Below are 21,878 nucleotides of genomic sequence, written 5' to 3' on the forward strand. Positions count from 1 at the left end.
ATAAAAAAAGACGGACGCCGTATTACGAACAAACAACGTGAAGCCACCATAGTAAGCTAGCGATCGTGTAAAGACAATAAACACGCTCACAAAAAATATTTAAAATGCCGTCTTTCGTGGTTAAATGGTGTCGCAACAGTACAATTTTAAATAACAAAACACAAGGGATTACATTCCACAGGGAAGCAAGTTATTTCTTTTATGTTTTAATGACAAAATTATTACGGCAAAATTTATAGAAAAATATACAGCCGCCATTGTCATCAAGAAAACTGTTGCCATGGCAACATGGCACACACACATGGATGTTTCGCCGCCATTACTAGGCTTCACTCAATGTTTAGGCGATATACCGTCCGTCTTTTTTTATACGTCCATGATGGTAACTTATAAACTGTACATAAACAAGTCGTTTTAATCTAGTAGCTTAGTATTTAATCAGTAAAAGTTTTTTTGGGAATCAGAAGTTGGAAATTAATCATTAGGTATATATACATAAAACTAGCTGCTCCGCGCGGTTTCACCCCCGTGGCTCCACTCCTGTTGGTCGTAGCGTGATAATATATAGCCTATAGCCTTCCTCGATAAATGAGCTATCTAACACCGAAAAAATTTTTCAAATCGGACCAGTAGTTTCCGAGATTAGCGCGTTCAAACAAACAAACAAACAAACAAACTCTTCAGCTTTATAATATTAGTATAGATTTATGTATACAAAATCTTATTAGGTTTTCTAACGTTTGAATAGAAAATGAAAAACATTAATTTGATTTTTAGTTTATTTTCAAAACATTATAAAAATAAAATGTTAATATCCTAAAAATAAACAATAGGAACAAATTATTTATAAAAATAAATGCACTTTGAACAGTTATCTTATAACATAGGGGACTGCGTTATATACTGATTATATTACATTTGCCTTTGGCACACTGTTACAATATCATATCACACTCCACTCAAAGTAAACTAAAATTGGTATGGTCAATGCGAGGAGCAGAGTCTACATGACACACTTGGGAGCCTTGTCGCTGAAGGCCTTGATCCGGGGGATGGTGTAGATGGAGTCCACGAGCTGCTGGAAGCGCGGGTACTGCTGGCCCAGGTCCGGCATCTGCAGCATCACCCGCAGGTGGTCGAACATGCCCGCAAACACAAAGTCCACCCAGGTCAGCTAGAATTCATAATTTATGATTAGACTTTGAAGCATTTGTGTTATGTAAGTTGAGATACTAATTTCTTCACTTTAGATCACTTAACCGATTGAGCCCCGAACGGCCCGATTGGGCCACGACGCAATAGTCTTTCTATTGTGTCTGTGATTCTGGGGCTTGATGGATTAAAAAAATGAATTGTAATTAATTATGTATCTACTACTACTACTACTACTACTACTACTATGTATTAAAGTCCTCCTATTGCAATCCTACTCTTTTATGTATCGTCTACCCAAGACTTTAACGTTTGACCCTCAAGTTTGAGCAGCTCATTGAATTTATTGGTCATATTTTGTCCTGATGGAATGGCGATTTTATTCCGTTTTTTTTCGTTGAACTATTTTTTTTAGATTTTAACAAACATATAACTCACCTTGCCTGCAGCAAGATGTCCATTGTTTTCCTTGATAATATCGTCTAGTTTCTTCAAGAGCACTGGATACCAATTCTTTGTGTTTTCCGCGTGTTTCCTCGCCTTTATTTCCGGGTCCTGTTCGTAGTGTACAGTTGCCGCTCCTGTATTGCGGAATCAACAGTTACCTACTATTTTTGTTTTTCTAATAAAATAAGACTTTGGCTATATTTTCAATGTTTGTTTTCTAAACTTGGAAGTGCTGGACCGATTTCAAACAATATTACGGAGAGCAAGCTAAATAAAAAGGGTATGCCCGGAACGTAAGACGCGTTAAATGTGATGTTTACTTGCAAATAAATGTTTTTTTTATTTATTTATTTATTATCATTCTTCCATTCATAGCGATTTCCAACCTGCCATCTACAATACCTTGTTCCTTATATTCACAACTTACTGCCTCTAATATCGTATAAGAAATCGACATTTTGGTCGATCTCGAAGTCCTGTTCTAGGTTATCGCCGACGAGCCCGTACTTGCGGCCGAGGTAGCGGCCAATCGCGAGGCTCTGCGCGTACTGCTTGCCGTCTATTTCTAACACTGGCAATTGCCCGAAGGGAATCACTGCATCACAGAAAAAAAAGAACAATAAATATTTACTAACACAATTTAATTTCACTTCGCTCGCGAATGAAACGCTGAAAAATATCCTTTGCTACCAAATTTATACCAAAAAAATCAGTCCATAAAGACGATTTTAAAAGAATGCATAATAAGAATTTGAAAAAACTCTAATGTTGATGATTTATTTTATTTACATGTAAGGTTAATCTATTTTAATCTACCCATATACGTGCCAACAAGGTCGACCATATCGCTTTGATCAGAACCATAAAAAATACCGGCTCTGATGAAAGGATTGCATGGGTAAGGGAAAGGATACGGGTCTCCGGATTGTACTATATAATATATTATTTTACTCACAATCTCTTCGGCCGTACAGTTGCTCATAGGTCCATCTTTCGTCTTCAAACTCCTGGCCCACATACGTTAGAAGAAGCCTTATGGGCTCTCCGAGGGCCTTCAGCGTCAAGTACTTCAATACAACCTTCGGCATTTTGTTTCTGAAAAAAGAAACCTGTATAAAATCGTATACTTACATGAAAATATATGTACATATTTCAAATGAGTTTTATGCGGTATTTCAAAACGTTGGATACTAAATACATTTCAAGAAAACTGGAGAAAGAAAATCAGAAGAACTTTCTATTTTACATTCTATTTTAAATTATTTTTTTAATAAATAAATACTACATATTTTGAACCTTTACATTACTTAACTATAATTTAAAAATCTTTTAAATATAACTATGTCTTCCTATATTCATTTTTAATTGAATTTTCCAATTAAAATTTAATAATAATTTCATACGAAATAAAAAAAATCCTAAATCCGACAGACTAGTAACTAAATACCGAACAAGGTCAATCGATTAACACAAATAAACTGTAATATCAACAAAAGATTGATAGCTGATATGAATACCAATTTAACATTGACTGGATTGGATTTAATATAAACCGTGTATTTTGTCGGTGAAGTGAGTGCGTCTAGAATATCTATGAGCTCAAATCCTAGATCCAGAATGTTCCAATTTGAATGTTACTCGACGAGAATACTTATTCACCTGCCGCTATTGCATAGAGGAATAATGTATAGCTGAGATAGAGTGGCTACTCTGTGGTAATAAGTGCATGTATGGAACGTGCTGCCATCTGCAACTTTGTAGGATAACTAAAGGAGTGTATATATATATATAGCTATGCAGTATGCATATCGATATATATAGCACCAGATATGGAGCGAAAGTATATTTACAAAAATATTACTAACACCACGAAAAGCGTCGTTTTCCTGACAATTTTCTTTTTGTGGAGTTAGTAATATTTTTGTAAACATACCTACTCTCACTCCATAAGTTGCCTTGTAAGTTGAGTAAATAATAAATTTGCCAAAGTAATGAGGGCAACCAGGGGTGAGAATAAAAAACAATTTCTTTAGCGATATTCACGTTTATTGAATTGAGATTTATATACTATATATATAATTGCACTGCACTGAAATAACTAAAGCTTTTGTTTTTAGCAGATTTAACTCAGTGTTCCGCGGCACACCGATGTGCCGTGCGTGGTCAATAATAATTGGCTTGCCGCGGGAAAAGCTTCTCATTAAATGGAATAGAATGCATTTATTTCCAGGTGGGAAGAAATGATAGAAGCCTTTTCCATGATCACTTTTAATTTTATAATAAGCAATAAATATTTGATAAAAAATTGAATTGAATTTACGGTGCTGCACCTCTAAAATATCCTGATTTCATAGGTGCACCATGCATGGAAAAAGTTTGTGGAACACTGAACTAGGACACAACATGGCTTTATTTTCTATAGGTTTTATAATTATTATAATATAATTGTGCTGATTTCTTTATTTTATCCTCCCCATCATAAGCTAATTTGCCGTCTAATATTCTGTTAAGAGATCTGCACCAACTGAATATAATTAAGTTGATGGATGTATCCACAAAAGTTTCTTTAAATTTTTATTTGTGGTTCATACAATCAATAAAATTAAAATCTATAAATAATTCGATAAAGGCTTTAATTCTTTCTTTTATATTTTTTTTGTAGCATTCACTATTCAGGAATGCAACTGTTGTTTCCTGTATTTCTTGGAAACACGCTATTAAGCAATCAGATGGGTAGCATAGCCATTGTTTATTTTTGTTGTATTCTTTTTGTCTTATATATCTATACTTGGCATCTTCCGGATTGCCCAATAGCGTGTTTTTACATGTTTTGCAACCTTTTACAATTTTTTGCAAACATTTTGACAGGGCCCACCCACATACATAAATTCTTTGATCAGCCCCTGTGTCTAACACAGTTCTGATGCCTTCAATTACTTCTAGGGGCTGATCAATTGCAATATTTTGGGATTGTGATGGTGCTGAAATATTTTCTTTATAATTTATTAAAAAAGATATCGACTGTAAGCAATCATTTTGGTCTTCTTCGCAATTAGCGTTGACTGAATGATTGCTGCTGAAATTGTTCAGCAAGAGTGTTTTGTATGCACCCTCAAATCCCATACAATTAGGTGCCACATTACGGGCACCTAAACTTCTGATACTTCCGAAAAAGTTTTCTAGTGGGTCCTGGTTAAAGTGTCGCGTCAACATTGCATCAAAGGAATACTTTCGAAACAACAGTTGCCAGAGTGTCTTAAAACCTTCGATTGTCTTAATCAAGTTAGTAACAGTTGGTACAGACTTTTCTATTAGTTGGGAATTCTTTTTTAATACAAATTTTACTGTTTTCAGAACTTGCACAGCATCTAGCCATAGCTTGTGATGAGGAGAATTTCTTTTCACAGCAGCCCTGTAAATTTTTCCATTGGGCACTGAAAAACTAGATGCATTCAATGAATCAAATAATTTATCCATTAATAATACAAATGGAATCAAATTGGCACATTCTTCAGCAACACTTTGTCTGGCAACTAGATTGTCTGTTGCAACAGCCATGCTGTAGCTCAGTACTTGAGCGGCATTTTTTACTTTCATTTTCCTTATTTTATCCGGGTCTAAGTGTTCGTTCGTTAATTTGGGCAAAAGACGCAACTCACCGTGCGACCTGTCCGCTTCAAATACTCGCTGGAAATATTCCCACTTAATGCTTTTTTGTTTATCTTCATGAATGTATTTTAGTTCTTTATTTAGCAAATTGTTCCTTACCCCTTTAATTAAGTGGGGTGCATCATATAAAGGTATTATAACTTTTTTATTAATGTATAGAACATCATTTCGCCATTCCTTTTTTTCTTGGCAAAATATTTTTTTCGAGTCCAATAATAAACTGTTAATAGCACTAACATTTGGGGAACTTTGGTCGCACACGGTTGCAATAATTTCTAAACCTGTTGCTTGCACTTTTGTTATAATGCTTTTCAAAATTTGTTTAAGCTTATCGCTTTTTAAAGTTTGCGTGAAGTAGTATGCAACAGGTTGTTTAAAATTTTTCTTTACCCCTTTAATCATGAACACTAAGACGTGATTGGCAAATTTGTCCGTCTTTTCGCCATCGCCGTAATTTTCAAATCCTACAAGATCGTCTGTGTAAACATTGTAATGAATTTGTGGTGATATCGACATTTCGTCGAATATCAATGTACACAGACGATCTTGAGGTAACATTTTTGTTACAGTATTTTTTAATTCTTGAAAAATTTTAAAATTTATGCCTGGCGACAATTTTACCTTAGACAGCATTGCTTTTATTACTTTTTTCGAAGGTAATATAAAATGCTTACATAATAATTTGTAAGCCTTAGGGCTTTTTTTAAAAATCGACAAGGACAAAATTTTTTCCTCCTGAGTAAACCTGTGTCCCTTTTTCTTTTTTCTGCCTTCAACAAACTGCATTCGGCTAAATAATTTGGCCGATTCTGTCATATTTTTAGTCAATTTCTCAAAGTCCTTTTGAGTTGCCAGCTTTTTCTGCTGCTGAAGACGTGACTTCCACATCTTCACTTTTTGGCGCAGTCTCCTAATATCATTCGTCTTCTTTCGCTCCTTTCTTGCGTGCGTGGCTTCTGCTTTCTTTAAAAGATATCTGAATATTTGTTCTGAAATCAAAAAAAAATAAGTATGAAAACTCAATCTTATAATAAGTAATGATTCTTTGTAAAGTAACTACTAAAAGTAGTGGGTCAGAGAAAGAAGTATCTTTACTAATATGTATTTACTAATATTATAATTATACAAATATACATGTATCATAGAAATGGGATGGGTAAGTCTTTCATTGAAGAAGTTACTGTTTGAAAGGGATATTGTTTGTAAGTCATAATCGAATGAATGGGTTATCCTACCCAGTCCCTGCTTTACAATATGTTCCGTAAAGGATGAGTCAAATTGATTTCAAGACACATAATATTTATACACTACCTGCATTCATTTTCCTTTTTGTAGACCGAGCAGGGTAGTTTTCATTTACTGTTAAACAAGTGCTTGCGGAAGACCCAGAAGGTATTGCAACAGTTTCTGAAGAAGAAGGACCTGGCAGGGCTTGGTTTGTGATGTCCATCAGAGTCCTGCTTTGTAAATGTTCTCTTCGGGATCCACAGTAACTATGGTCAGTCTCTACAATACTTGCTATTGACTGCCGTATACCTGTAATATAAAATTACAACAGTATTATTATGTAACAATAAAGCCAACTAGACCACTGAATATTCTAAAGTTCTATACTGGTGCAAAATGGGGGCACATTCTTTTGATGGGGCCCTATCAGTAAAGATCGTCACAAATATTTCTGAGCTAGCGACTTCTTAGGCCTGGCCCTCTTGGGTCGGAGGCCTGTGGCATTTTGCCAGCCCTGCCACCCTATAATTATGTCATTGATCATGGCAGACTTAAAGAAGCAAATAATATTTCAAAAATATATCGAAAGAAATGAAAACAAGTTTTACTTACAATGCAATTTAATTGTCGGCACAGCTGACCAAATAAGACGACGTCCAGATATTTTAGTTGAAGGATCAAAATGTTGATCACAAATTCTTCTATTCTTGAATATCCGCATAGGATCATTTTCCTTGAGATAGTCACCAGCAGCTGATACCCAAGCAGCAAATAAGTCAGACCGCTTATTGGGATTTGGGAACTGGTGAAGTGGAACACCTCGCTCATCTGAAAACATCACATGTTCAATGTTCATGCCTCATCTTATTTTTATTATAACTTTGTTTAGTTAATAATAACTATATAAAATTCTTTTATGTATATATTTGGTATATGTTTATGTGTTACAGTGCTGAAGTATGTTAATTGAAAGATCATATATTAATGGTAGTGCCATATTTGACATAGATTTTGCTTGCAGATTTGATTATGATGATGCTTTTTGCACTGTCCAGTCATTTTATGCATTTGGGAATTTAAATCCTAGCCATGGTACACATGAATGAATGTATTGAATGGGGTGTTGAATTCAATCTACAATATGTTTACCACAAAAACATGGTAAACAGCAAGTGCTCATGAAGCTCGAAAGTAGTATTTTTACGCCAATTTGATTGTTGGGTACGTTGTTCACACAACTAGCAGTGGTATCATGCATCATTAAGAAGGCAGAAGGAAACATTTCAGAGGAAAAATCCGGTTTACACAATAGTCGAAATGATTACGCTGCTTTGTAAATATTTTATTGTTATTTATAAGGTCCCAAGATACAGGCTCTGCCTAGTTTGGGACCTATCAGACAACAAGGGCTATTATAAATTGTAAAGTTTTAATAAATATTCTATTCTACTCTAAGTGCCCCCACTTCAATATTGACATTGAGTTATTCATACTGTTGTGCTAATGGCACACAAATCAAATTCTCATCTTGCATTAATAATACCCAAAAACAGACTACGAGTCTACCTGTGCAAGCATGGCAATCCCAATTTGTAAACATATGAACGAATTTCTTAATCTGCGGTTCTATGATGCCAACAGGCAACAGCAGTTTATTACAGGCTAACAAAACAAAAATACTAAGTCTATTGCAGTTCCTTACTAATTTGGGTAACAAGGAAAATGAAGGTTTAATATTTACTTAGTAACGCATTTTTATCGTTATTGTGTGACGGTGTGATGCTAAGCTATACATATAGTGCTAGGTTACACTCATTGTACGGAAAACCAGCCAGAGTATAGTGATTTCGACGCTTTTACAAGTATATCGGTAAAAGTATCACTACATACAATTACACATGAGGTTTACACTGCATAAGCAATTAGTATAATTATATTATAACTTACCTAAAGCGGCACACCGAAAAACGCAAAATCTCCTCCGTTGAAAACTCATGATCACAACGTTCACAACAGTTAACAACAATAAAACAAGTAACAAAATAACAAAACAAAACTTAACCAAAACAAAAACTTAAAAGATAACCATATATTTAACAAAAACAAATGAGATAACCTCGAAATCGCATCAACGTCCGTCCGAACCGAAAGCCAGGAGAGTTGACAACTATGGTTGACAATGACAGTCGCGCATCATTACAAGATGGCGGCTTTTTTTTAATTTTAGTTATACCATTCACCGCCCGCGTCGCTGTCGTCTATGCGTTTACATGACAGTTCTGAGTGTGCCCCCCCTGCGCTATTGTAATAGACGGTGAAATAGATTTATGAGTTTTATTCGACTTAGATTTATTATATTATTTGATTTATTGTCTGCTAGATTTCTGCCCGCGGCTTCGCTCGCGTTTTCAATAGCCTATGTCATGGAATGTTATGGAATACTTATACGAATTACGAACTTTAAAATATCCAAAAAAAACCATCATTGAATATAATATAATTTGCTATTATTTTGCACGCCTCATAAGCGAAGCGTTGAGGTGGGTACTACTGTCACTTCGCGCAAAACATCTGATTTTTCAAACTTAAAATGTCTTTATGTATCATACATTGCACTTGTAAGATAATACATACACACACATATTAAGAAAAAACACTATTTTTAACGTTCATGATATTTTTGATGTCATTTTTGTTATTTAAACTAGTTAAAAAACAGTTTAAAAAAGTTCTGTCTTGGACGTCCGTGTGTCTGTATGTGCGGATCCTTTTTCTTGTTAACACGATAGCGACCGAAATACTTTACTAATCGAGTCTTTTTTTTCTCTTACGCTTGAGTATGCTCAGGAATAGAACCCTTTCATTTTTCAGGGTCTGATTCGATGTGGTTTAATTGTTATTAAATAAATAAAAATAATAATTAATAAATATTTATTAAAAAAATTATGAGGCGTGCACTTTTGGATTTTCCAAATTATTTTATTTTACGCCGTGCCGGTATTCACTCTGATTTTGGTCGATAACGGACAAATAAATTCCAAAGGGATCTACTAGTTCACCGAATTTTAAATTGTCGTTGATGACCTAACTACTTACGTACCTACACTGATTTAATATAATATTATTACATAACTGCGTTAAAAACAACCGACTTCAAACTTGCACTTGCAACATTTACAAATACAGACAAAAATGCTCATAAAATAAAAACTACTGGGCCTATCCGAATAAAATTTTTATGGGACCAATTCGACACCATCCCGCGTCGAACAAAAAAAGAATCACGTAAATCGGTTCAGAAACCACGGAGTAATCGGTGTACATACATAAAAAAAAAAAAAAAAAAAAAACATACCGGCCGAATTGATAACCTCCTCCTTTTTTTGAAGTCGGTTAAAAATTAGGTAGGTACTTAAGTAATTACTTATTAAATTTTATGAAACTCACTGTGTTTTCTGTAATTGTATCGTAAATCTGAAACTTTAAAATTTACTTTCTTATCAGTAGATATTCTTATTTTTTTTTTTCACAAATATTATGTATTTTTAAAGAAACAATAAAAATATCCTTAATTTTCGCCCATAAAATAACTGAAATCACCTTTTAGAATCCAAACAGAAACTTAATTTGAAAGTTAAGGAAACACGTTGAGTTTCCCAAATTTTATTTTTCAATAAAAACAATTTATTAAAAAAATTGGGTATTATGCGGTCACGAAGCGCGCGCAATTAAAATTATTACTAAATTATACCTACAAACGAATCCTTTATAATAATATTATTCGTAATTTTTACAAAAAAACTTATTGGGTCGAATTAAAAGGTATATTAAATTAAATACACGTAAATATTACTTACGATTAAAAAATTCAGTGATCTCGCCCGTGGCCGTGTTATAACTCAACTTAACCGCGCTTTGAAACAATCTGCCAAGCGTTTTTATATAAAGTTTTATCTATGATATGAACTGCAAAGTTCCCAGTGCCATGCCAGTCACAGATAATACAGTACTTTCAACTTTGTAGTGCCGTGCCATGAACCGATAACCACAGCATATTATTTAGGGCTATCAATGGTGGTGAGAAATGACTATGGTATAGGTACTCGGAGAATTGCTCCGAGATGGTATAGAAATAATCCACCATAGACAAATATTTCCAATTAAAGTCTAGAATATGGTTGTAAAATTTAATTAAGCAAGTTCATTTAATAAATAGATCTCTTTAAATTTGAATATTGGACATTATTAAAAATCAAATTTTGAATGTCATAATGTTATTAAAATAAAAATAATTAATATGTTTTTCCATTCATTCGCATTTAAAAAACTGTTAAAAATAAATTTACTGCTCAGCAGTTATATTTAATATTTTTAGCCATTTAGTATTTAGTATCGCTACTCATATTACAAGAAAATTAATACTCATAAAAAGATAAAAATTAAAAAATATACAGTGAATCTCAGAGGAATAAACCTAATTCCTCTGAGCAGTGAATGGTTCACTTTATGATAGTTACAATAGACAATTTTGTTTTTCTTTATTCATGTCATTTGTCAATAAGTGCATGTCAATTGTCATCAATTGACATTCCTGTCAATTACTTGCTCTGTGAATTCGTTTTGTAGGACTGGGAAATTTCAAATTTGTTTGTAAATAAAAATATTTTAGAGATCTTGTAAACAGTATATTAATCCCCTAAATCCTCTTTAAATTGGGCCCTAACGTAGAAGAATCAATACAGAACACTCTTTTGAGTTTATTTGACGACAGTGGATAATTCGTTCGTAATCATTTAAGATCATTGAAGTAAAAACCAATGAAACGTGTTGATATTGTTAAATTTTTAATATTTAAAAAGGTAAAGAAAAAAGCTATACTAACATACCTAGATACATTTATTTTGTACATCACTACATAGTATAAAACAAAGTCGCTTTCCCTGTCCCTATGTCCCTATGTCCCTTTGTACGCTTAAATCTTTGAAACTACGCAACGGATTTTGATGCGGTTTTTTTTAATAGATAGAGTGATTCAAGAGGAAGGTTTATATGTATAATAAGATCCATTAAGTAGTGGAGAAGTACTGTTATTTTTGAGGTTTCTAATGTGATGTCGTAAAAAATTACATTTATTCCGCTTACATTGCAAACGCAGGCTGAACCCTACGAGTTTTATCAAAATAATGTACTAAGTATTATACACATTGAAAAGGTCTACAGAAAAGTCCGCGATGGTATATGTCTATCTCTTATGGATAACCCACAATAACTTTTTTTTGTCATTTACTTTTTACGACAAATAATGGCTAATTTTCGAAGCGATTTTAACCAATACAGCATTAATCCTTAACCAATTAAATACCATGGATACATTGTTCATTTAATATAGATCTATATGGCCCTTTACACCGTATGATTTAAGTGAATATTTTCGAAGATATTACAGATTTAAAAATTGCAGGACGTAGCGTTTGCGGCCGCCCGGCTATGTATTTTATACCTACCCGTGCGATGCCGGAGGCCGGAGCGGGCCGCTATATTTTTATACCTATATATACAACGTTCACAATTTTTCTGTAGTGTATTTAGTATCAGCATTGCACCCGTGCGAAGCCGGGGCGGGTCGCTAGTTAACAATTAACAATAAAGGGCATTGAAACTTTCTGGCATATCAACCCGGCCGCCATTTTGATTTTTTTTCAAAATCGCGGCGCACGATTAAAGTTGTATGCATGGATAGAGGATACATAGACAAACAAAAAATGTCTAATATCATAGTACCCTAAAGCGTCACATTACCGAGATATTTGGAGGTAAATATTCACTTATGAGTACAACGACAAACACTAAAAATTGACTTATTACGTGTCTATATGCATAATATTATCTCCAAATAATCACTCCCAGGTAGATTATTATTAATTAACAGTTTATTGGAAGAAAGTAGGTACATTCATTACATAAAAACATACATACATTACATAAAAATGTAAGTAATGTAATGAATACCTAATTTCTTCCTGTAATAATAATAATCTACCTGGGAGTGATTATTTGGAGATAATATTATGCATATAGACACGTAATAAGTCTATTTTTAGTGTTTGTCGTTGTACTCATAAGTGAATATTTACCTCCAAATATCTCGGTAATGTGACGCTTTAGGGTACTATGTTATGAGACATTTTTTGTTCGTCTATGTGTCCTCTATCCATACATACCACTATAATCGTGCGCCGCGATTTTGAAAAAAAATCAAAATGGCGGCAGGTCGATATGCCAGCGTCCATACAAAAAGTTTCAAACCCCTTAATAAGTCGATCATTTCATGAAATGATCAAATCTACGATAAGGCCACGATAGGCCACGATAGTAGAACCACAGTAGAACCATTTTATCAATAGGCAATATTTTGACAGTTCAACAAAATAATTAACAACGTAACCTATGGTCTAAGATCCGAACATAAGGCGAAATTCAACGGCGTGATATAAAATAAAAATAAATAAAAAAAATTTAATTCATTAAAAATGTCCTGTCCAGTATTTTCCCAGTCAACCCATTTTTAATACATTTTTTAATAGACTAAATTAATTATAAAATTGGTCTCATTCTATTATCACGCCGTTGAATTTCGCCTTATGTTCGGATCTTAGACCACTAGTAACGACGACATAGAATAACAATATGATATTTCGTTTTGTTAGAACTGTACATTTGCTTAAATTTTTTCAATTACGATTAAGTATAAATAATAATGAACGATACAAGTTATTTTAAGATTTGATTTTACTGATAAACCATTCTAAACATATCAAGTAAATATTATGTAGTCCACACGAGTGGAGCCGCGCCGGGGCGGGAAAGCTTATATAAAAATGAAACCCGTTTTCCTTGGTCACGTCATCACGCGTGAACGGGTGGACCGATTTCGATAATTCTTTTTTTATTATATTCCTTGAAGTACGAGGATGGTTCTTATGTAGAGAAAACATAAATATGTACACAGGCGAAGCCGGGGCGGACCGCTAGTAAATAACAAGGATTGCCACATAATACAGATAAGAAATAAGAATCTGTATAATTAATTGAAGAAAATTGTGCTAATTAGCTGTAGTTTAGAGTTGGCTGCCCGGGATGAATGGATGTCCAAAAAAAATTAGAAGATTTTTTAAAAATATTTTGTCAAGCATACACGGCGACTAGACAAGCAGTTTAGCATTGAATAATTCATTATAATATATAACGACATCAAAACAACATAATAGCCAATAGGTTCCGCGAGCCGGTCCCCACTAGGTAGGTATACCTAGTATCTTTATTCAGTGTAATCTAAAACGTTCTGTCGAACCAAACGTGTTTGTACTGATAATAAGAGTGAGTGTTTATCGTACAATTCTATGACAAGATAAATTGTAACTATTAGCTATTTGGTAGTATTTGGTGTTGGGGTTTAAATTGCGTTTTTACAATAAATTAATGGTTTGATAAGTTGTTTCTGGAAAATTCCAAATATAAGTTGCATCTTGTGGGAGTAAACTGTGAAATAGTTTTTAAAATTAATCATGAGAATGCATTTTTTTGCAATATTGGTGAATCAGGATACTTGTAAACTTACTAACACTAAGATTTAGATAACGAATGTACGACAATGATTCAGCAAGTTTTATAAATAGTCACCATAATAATATATAGATGGTAGTCAGGCTACAACACTCAGATCTAGCTGTTTTGTGAGTGGATTTTACCGTATTTTTTTAAGTTAGTGTCGTGATACTATAAAAGTAAGTAATATCACAGATAGTACTAAGTATAATAAATATTAGAAAATTATCGTTTGAGTATCGTAGTTAGTTACTTTTTATAACATATTTTTATAGCATTATCGCCGAGTGCCAACCTTGAATTTAAAATTGTGCTTGTCGTGATAGCAATTTTTATTTATTGTAAGTAGGTACGTACATGATATGTTTTTGAAAATTACTGTTTTTGGAAACGAAATTCTATTAAAAAAAGATACTATGATTATTATACAGCTCACTGAATCATAAAATTAATAGAAAGCGTCGATCGTTACGTGTCTACTAATTAATAAATAAAATGAATTGTTGGATTTATAAGTTAAATAGACTATTGTTCCGATTTTATCGTAGGTGATGAAAAAATAGATACAACTTTTGCCATTATTATTTTATTAAGTAAGTAGTTGCTATAATTTTCGTCGGTTTGTTTCGCTATAAGTTTCATATACCCAACTGCCTTAATGTGTAACGGTTTCTTAATTCCCCACTTTAGTGGGAATAAAAAAATTAAGGAGGGGCGGACTTAGTATCTCCCGACGCAAAAAGAGGGGCAACAAGTTTGACATCGATATTTGTATACCTCTCAAACGGAAAGCCATTTTCCTTGCTATTTGTTAAGAAAAATGTTTGAGTTTGAAAGAGCTTGACCAGTAAAAAAACATTTATTTTAAAATTTCTATATCCTATGTAATTTACATATTAGGTATTTGGTAATAAGTAATAACATAAAAATTTCCAAGAACTACGCAGCAAGCCAGCAAAAGTATTTTTTACTTGACTGCACTTGAGCTATGTCGCCAAGTATCTTCAAGATCGAAGATAATATTAGCATTGCATATCAGTTTACGTGCAACCACAGATAATATCATACAATACGATTTTATACCGCGGCTTCGTTCGCGTAGTCAATGGTAGTTAACAGTAGCGACTGTGGGAGGGAGGGAGGGAGAGGATGGGAGGAACTATCATGACATGGTAGTTATCATGGGATGAACTATCATATCATGGCAGTTTTTAGAGAAATAAAACACGTATCATAATTTATTTTCTTATGAATTTGATATGACAGACTTTTCACCGCGCTTTCTAATAGTCTATCTGCACATACAAAAATCTGTTGGTACTGATATTATATTGAATATTTATAAGAATCGCAGCAATGCGGGTAAAACCGTCGCACCGGGCACAGCTATAGTCACGTCATAAAATTGCACCGTTCGCGTTGCGATGTGAAACAGAGACAAACAAACATTATTTCGCATTAATTATAATATGTATTAGTATCTAACTAACCCTAACTTAAACCACTTAGTTGTATTTTCATGTTTTTCAAACTGGTATCAGTTCTATATATCTATCGTTATCCCTGCAGAGACGAATCCGACGTACCCAAAAATCATTAAAAATCGGTTCAGCTGTTCTTAACCTACAAATCGTGTAACTAACACGATTTTTATTTTATAATTAGATTAGGCTCCGCCCCGGTAACAATTTGTTTCAAAATTTTAGGGATAAAAATTAAAAAGTATCCTATGACCGTCTCTAAGCTATCTGCCTAAAAATTTATAAATAAATATATAGTAACTAGCAGCTACTTTTTATGTAAGAATAAATAAGGATTATCATCTTTCAGGACAATGGACAACGTGGTTTTCTATTATTTCCCGCTCAAAGCGATGGGAGAGAGCGCGCGTCTGCTCCTCGCGTACGGAGGGCAGAAATTTGACGACCGACGTGTACCCAAGGAGGAGTGGATGGAACTTAAACCAAGTTCGTACCACTTTGCGTATAATAAATAAAATATTTATTGAATAAGGCACATATATTACATAGCATATGGACACCAATTCTAATGGTGGTGGTAAATGTTAAAAATATGTTATGACGATTCGAAAGTGCTTCTAAAAGAAGTCTAATTGAATAAATAAATTTTTGAGTTTTGAGTTTTTTTGAATGTAGCTTTTGTTGTGTTTCTCTGTTCCTTCTACAGTTCTACACCTACATACGAAAGTTGAATATATAAGAAATTTTAAAGTTTTACCATTATTTTAATTGCTAATTGCGATTTTATTCATTTTAGAGTTTCAAACACTAAAACACAAATCTAAAATAATGAATAAACTGTGTTTAAAATTGTTAATATTTAAATTAAATTCTCCAACAGATACACCGTTCGGCCAGATGCCAGTACTCGAGATTAACGGCAAAAGACACGGGCAAAGTATAGCTATAGCCCGCTACCTGGGTCGCAAGTACGGTCTCGCGGGAGACAGTATCGAAGAGGACTTTGAGATTGACCAGAATGTGGATTTCTTTGGCGACATTCGTATAAGTAAGTAATAATTATGTTTGTTATAAATAACACACACACATTTCAGTTAATTAGTTAAACTAATTATTGTATAAAATATATATCTTTATTTAAAGTGTATAGCAAAGTTCTCAATAAATCATATAAAATTATAGTGAATCGATGTCTGTAAATATTTAATAAAAATAACTTGGTTATCAGCCCATTTTTGTCATACCAATAGACAATATGTCTATTGGTCAATACTCATAACCAAGACTCATAAGTCATAACCCATCTCATGAAATATTATTCTATTTTGTATTTAAGAAGACCTAATCTTATTTATTGTATTTTGTTATTTTCGAAGCAACAATTTTCACATAACATCCTAAACTGTTAAAAATTTGATGCTAATTTGATACAGTTTTCAACCGATTAAAAAAAAAGGTTCTCAATTCGACTGTATATATTTTTGTGGGTTTGTCACCTAAGAACTTTTGACCGTGAGATCTAATTTTGATGATTCCTTTTCTGTTTGAAAGCTAGTGCATTACGGTTGGTAAATTCATTATTGTTAAGCTCTGACCTGAAGGCATCTGACTTTTTGGATCTCCATAGTTTCAAATATAATAAATGAAACCTAATTAAATTATACCTTACTAATGTTAAAGGAGCAGCCAACGTGTTCCATGAAACAGATCCTGAGTTAAAGAAGAAGAAACATGAAGAACTAGAGAATAATTACTACCCTGATGCTTTGAAACGTCTTCACGACATCGTGACCAAGAATAACGGACATATTGCTCTTGGCAAGGTAAACTTTAAAGCATTTGAAAGAAAGAAAATTTGTTTCAAGAACAAATTTAAATAATGAGCAAACGTTCGTCACTGTAGAATTTTTATGCCTTGCAAGAAAAAAAGCAATTCTTTTGACGTACATGCTTTATTGGAATAATTATTACTAACTAGCTTTATGTGTTTTGATAAAAGGTAGCCTATGTTCTTTCTCAGGGTCTAAAGATTGTCTGTGCCAAATTTCATCAAAATCGGTTGAGATGTTTAAGCGGAAAGCGTAACAGACAGACAGACAGAGTTACTTTCGCATTTATAGATAATATTATAGTAGTAGGGAAGTAGGGAGTGAGATATTATAACCAAATTAAGTAAATTAATCTACAAACCGGCTTTTTATGGCTTATATTTGATAAACTATCTTAGGCATTATGAACTGGGAAAAATAATTGAACATTATTGTTTATACCTTCCGTCGAATCTATACTATAGTCCTTTTCACCTATGATGATTCCTGTGACACTTCATCGTGTTCCGAATTACGTATTTTATGTTTAAAACGCCAAAATAATTTTAGTGCATAATATTTTTATTTTATGGCGGAATTATTGCCAAAAATATAAAAATAAAACATCTTAAACTTATAAATCGAAAACAGTATTGTTTAGTTTAATATAATGAAAAATAAAATAAAATAACACAAAAATATAATACCTACGCAATTTGTGTACATGAAATGGATCGTTGAAAAATCATAGAGTTGGAAAATCATATAATCGGCGCCCATCTTGTGATCGTTTGTCAATCGAGTCAATCGTCTGTACGAGTGCATACAAGTTGCATTTTTATAATGATACTTTACGTGGTATTCTGTTATTGTTACTAATTGTTATTGTTGACTTTTTGTTGCTGTTGTTTGCTAAGTTTCCTTAGTTAATTGTTGGCGAAATGCCGAAAAAACTAATTTTGGTACTTTATTCAAATCGATTTCATTTCCATATAAAATATTATCGATTATCGAATACAATTGATATGATTTCAGTAAAGACATCTCTACACGTGTCAAAAATCCATGTGTCACAGAAATCATCTTAGGTGGAAAGGACTATAAGTATACATATAGGTATTAGCTAGTTCAATAAAGAAACGAATCTTCAATGGCGGCCAAAGCTGACTTTGACAGATGGTAGGATCAGCAAAAAAGAAAATAAAAATAACGTAAATTGATAATTATTTTATTTATTATTTTGTTAATTATTTTAATTTGTTTGTTGACAAACTGTTTTGTTATGATATTTGTGTATTTATATGAACTATCAAATGACATATACAGAACGCAACAAAATCCCCATTAATACTCGTAGTCTCGTAATTAGCCCATAAACTGAACAACTTTCCCCAAAGAATATATTATTAAAGAAAATATTATTTACTATAGCAAATACATAATTGTCATTCTAAATATAAATGGTGAAAATGTTACAAACTAAAAAAAAAAATTAGGCTCGCCGGTACAATAATTACCCACGATTTGAAACCTGGTGATATTACTGTGAAAAGTTCATATTATTTCTTGTCCATATTTTTTTTTGCAATTTCAAGGCAATTCTCAAAACTTTAAACTCCAATATCTCAGAAACTAAGTGACTCCTCACCCCCCCCCTTTGGAGTAGGGATTCCCACCACTCCCCCCTTCCCTCCCCCCCCCACAAAAACCTTAAATTCGAGGGTTGTATTTGTACACTTCTTCCAAAAATTATAACAGGGAAAATTAAATACATTTTACTTTACCCTATTTTTTTTTGCATACCGTACGGCCGTGTGTGAGCGAGAGGGAATGATAAGCGCCGCCATTGAAGATTCGTTTCTTTAAAGAACTGACTAATACATACTTATCTATACTAATATTATAAAGCTGAAGAGTTTGTTTGAACGCGCTTATATCAGGAACTGCTGGTGCGATTTGAAAACTTCTTTCGGTGTTAGATAGCCCATTTATCGAGGAAGGCTATATATCATCACGTTAAGACCAACAGGAGCGGAGCACTGCGGGTAAAACCGCGGGGCACATCTAGTATTACCATATCTATCAAATGTTGATTTTTCAAGATCCCAGGTTTATACGTAGGTAGGACTTATTATTTTCTCTATTTTCAGCTAACTTGGGGTGATTTTGTCCTCGCCGGAATGTACGACTGTTTCAAATTGCTTCTACAGATCCCAGACTTTGAGGAAAAATACCCAAATCTTAAGAAATTGCATGATAATGTAGTTTCTCTGCCTCGTGTTAAGGAATATTGTGATGCTGCGCCCAAATGTGATTTTTAAGATATTTAAAAACCAAGTCTTTACCAAAAAATATATTTTTTATATTATATTTTTTAAGACCATGCAATTATCTTTAGATATAAGCAGAATGTTATGGATTGTTATTTACTTATTTTGTTAATTTGTTATACCTAGTAAAAAAATGCTTTATGTAATACTACCTATAAGTATACAGCCTGAATATATATTGTACTTTCAAACTAATGCACTGTGTTTAATTGGAAAATTTATTTTCCACTACAAAAATATATTGAAACTATTGTATATCATGATTGTATGGATTTTTGTAACTCTTTCGTTCAAAAACTACTGAACGGGTTCTGTTGAAGTTTCAGAAATATAATGACTGTCTATCGTTTAATTAGAACATAAACACATTGTTTTGATTCTGTTGCAGTTGGTACAATAACAATAGTCTGAAAGTCTTCTCAGTAAAACTTCTTCAAATATCATCTCACCTCATCAATTAATAAAATCATTAAATAGATGAAAATCCATACGCGACATATTACAATAATGGTATAATATTATAAACACGCACATAAGAATGTTTGTTCCTTTTTCTTTGTCTCATAAACAGCGAAACAATTATTCAGAAGACATTTATGATAAAACATTTTATTTAAAGTTTAGACCTCCATAAAAGCATGATACAAGCATAGTTTGAAACCCCACAAGAATATTACAAAGAAAAAAAAATTAATTTTTAAAAGGATCACAAAAATCGTCATCACCAGGCATAAGCGGGGCTTCACAGTTCACACTCGCCTAGTTTTTTTTATTTTAGGTTTAGAGATATTTTAAACAGCGGAGACAGGCAAAGGAAACAACATCGGCAGGGATAGGTCAGGTTGTCGCGCAACACTCATGTTATACCTAGCAGAATAGCGTATCTGCGTACATAATAATATGTATTTAAAAAAAACTTTTAAGTGTGTATTAAAAAAAATCTAAAGATTTATTTAAAAGCAAACAAACATTTGTATCGTTAATGAAATTTAGTTTAGTTTAATTAGTTATAAATAAATAAGTTATATGTTATATAAATAAGTTCAATGAAAAATAACAATATTATTTCAAAAAATCAAGTCAATATTTAAAGGGATCACAAAAATCGTCATCACCAGGCTTAGGAGGTGCTTCACACTCGCCTAGTTTTTTTATTTTGAACAAAGGAGACAGGCAAAGGAAACAGCATCTGCTGGGATAGGTCAGGTTGTCGCTGCCGCAGACTGGCTCATATGGTTCTACGTCCGCGTCGCAGACATCGCACCCGGAATGTAGGGCTCCAACACATAGAGATAGGATTATTGTAACTGTAAGAGAATTGTGGTTTTTTTTTTCATAAGATATTGTTTTATTTAGTGCTGATGTATCAGAACAGAATTGTTAATACAATAAATATAAAAACTTTAAGTAACATTACGAGAGATCTCTTTCGAAATAAGGTATTTAAATATGTAAGAGTGTAACATTTATTGTGGCTTATGTAATAACATTAATATAATAATGTAAATAACACCAACATTAAGAAATAATAATACTTTATAGAAATAAGACGTTTAAAAATTATTTGCCTTGCAATAAATACGTATTGTATTATTTACCCTTGTAAAGCACCATTTTAAAACAATACACGTTCACGTACTAAATACTCGTAATTTAAAATAATTATTATTATCAGTAGACCTAAGTAAAAGTCGTTAGAATAATGAGCGACTAAACTGTGAAAATGCTGGCGTCTATATTTATAAAGAAAATAAAAAAATGATGCATTAGTTCTTCTCCCGTGACTTTGTTCGCGCTTCATTTTCTGCTTTGCGAATAAAATTCTCCTATTTTGCACCCTTTAAGTTGTCTTCAGGTAGCGTTTAGCCTACTATTATGTATTCTGTGCTTCAGGTAAAAATAGCAGTATGTTTTGCGACATCCTATCCATTTCGAGATCCTTCCATCCATTCTATATAGCATCTATTTCAGAGATCAAACTAATCAAAATCGAGTCAGCCGTTTTGGAGTGAAAACATATCATATTTTTTGTAGTGAATGAAATATGAATATGATCAAGAATTAAGTCCCTTTATCAAAATTTAATTCTTTTTAACTTTTAAATTGTGTGCTGTTGCTCTTATCAGTAAGTACCTAAGTACCTATAGGTAGATAATTTT

The 21,878-nt window shown here is 32.9% G+C and overlaps 2 protein-coding genes across 4 annotated transcripts; one reads left to right on the forward strand and one right to left on the reverse strand.

Moving 5' to 3' along the window:
* Nucleotides 1–865: 865 nt before the first annotated feature.
* LOC149901017 (glutathione S-transferase 2-like) lies at nucleotides 866–10,449 on the reverse strand. 2 transcript variants are annotated; one of them, XM_090112037.1, is made up of 5 exons: nucleotides 10,353–10,449; nucleotides 2,555–2,694; nucleotides 2,027–2,194; nucleotides 1,591–1,733; nucleotides 866–1,174 (listed from the first exon to the last, which is right to left on the reverse strand). In XM_090112037.1, exons 2-5 carry the CDS (start codon nucleotides 2,685–2,687, stop codon nucleotides 1,004–1,006), a joined length of 615 nt encoding a protein of 204 aa, XP_089968163.1. In that variant the 5' UTR covers nucleotides 2,688–2,694; nucleotides 10,353–10,449; the 3' UTR covers nucleotides 866–1,003. The 2 variants fall into 2 exon arrangements, with proteins under 2 accessions (XP_089968163.1, XP_089968165.1); XM_090112039.1 differs by lacking the exon at nucleotides 10,353–10,449 and adding an exon at nucleotides 2,885–2,899.
* Nucleotides 10,450–13,746: 3,297 nt separating this feature from the next.
* LOC149901018 (glutathione S-transferase 2-like) lies at nucleotides 13,747–19,914 on the forward strand. 2 transcript variants are annotated; one of them, XM_090112035.1, is made up of 5 exons: nucleotides 13,747–13,872; nucleotides 15,931–16,067; nucleotides 16,462–16,629; nucleotides 17,262–17,404; nucleotides 19,540–19,914. In XM_090112035.1, exons 2-5 carry the CDS (start codon nucleotides 15,935–15,937, stop codon nucleotides 19,708–19,710), a joined length of 615 nt encoding a protein of 204 aa, XP_089968161.1. In that variant the 5' UTR covers nucleotides 13,747–13,872; nucleotides 15,931–15,934; the 3' UTR covers nucleotides 19,711–19,914. The 2 variants fall into 2 exon arrangements, with proteins under 2 accessions (XP_089968161.1, XP_089968162.1); XM_090112036.1 differs by lacking the exon at nucleotides 13,747–13,872 and adding an exon at nucleotides 14,126–14,279.
* The last annotated feature ends 1,964 nt before the right edge of the window (nucleotides 19,915–21,878 follow it).

Source organism: Colias eurytheme, chromosome 17 (genome assembly GCF_061535395.1).
Source record: "Colias eurytheme isolate Ceu_HAF_F1 chromosome 17, ilColEury1 Martin Lab GWU primary, whole genome shotgun sequence".
NCBI lineage: Eukaryota > Metazoa > Arthropoda > Insecta > Lepidoptera > Pieridae > Colias > Colias eurytheme.

Excerpts from the sequence above, each read along its gene's own strand:
- LOC149901017 (XM_090112037.1), bottom strand. The coding sequence starts at position 2,687 with ATGCCGAAGGTTGTATTGAAGTACTTGACGCTGAAGGCCCTCGGAGAG. Across the intron at positions 2,195-2,554 it reads ACTGTACGGCCGAAGAGATT|TGATTCCCTTCGGGCAATTG; the intron begins GTGAGTAAAATA and ends TCTGTGATGCAG. Across the intron at positions 1,734-2,026 it reads CTTATACGATATTAGAGGCA|GAGCGGCAACTGTACACTAC; the intron begins GTAAGTTGTGAA and ends TCCGCAATACAG.
- LOC149901018 (XM_090112035.1), top strand. The coding sequence starts at position 15,935 with ATGGACAACGTGGTTTTCTATTATTTCCCGCTCAAAGCGATGGGAGAG. Across the intron at positions 16,630-17,261 it reads CTTTGGCGACATTCGTATAA|GAGCAGCCAACGTGTTCCAT; the intron begins GTAAGTAATAAT and ends CTAATGTTAAAG. Across the intron at positions 17,405-19,539 it reads GACATATTGCTCTTGGCAAG|CTAACTTGGGGTGATTTTGT; the intron begins GTAAACTTTAAA and ends CTCTATTTTCAG.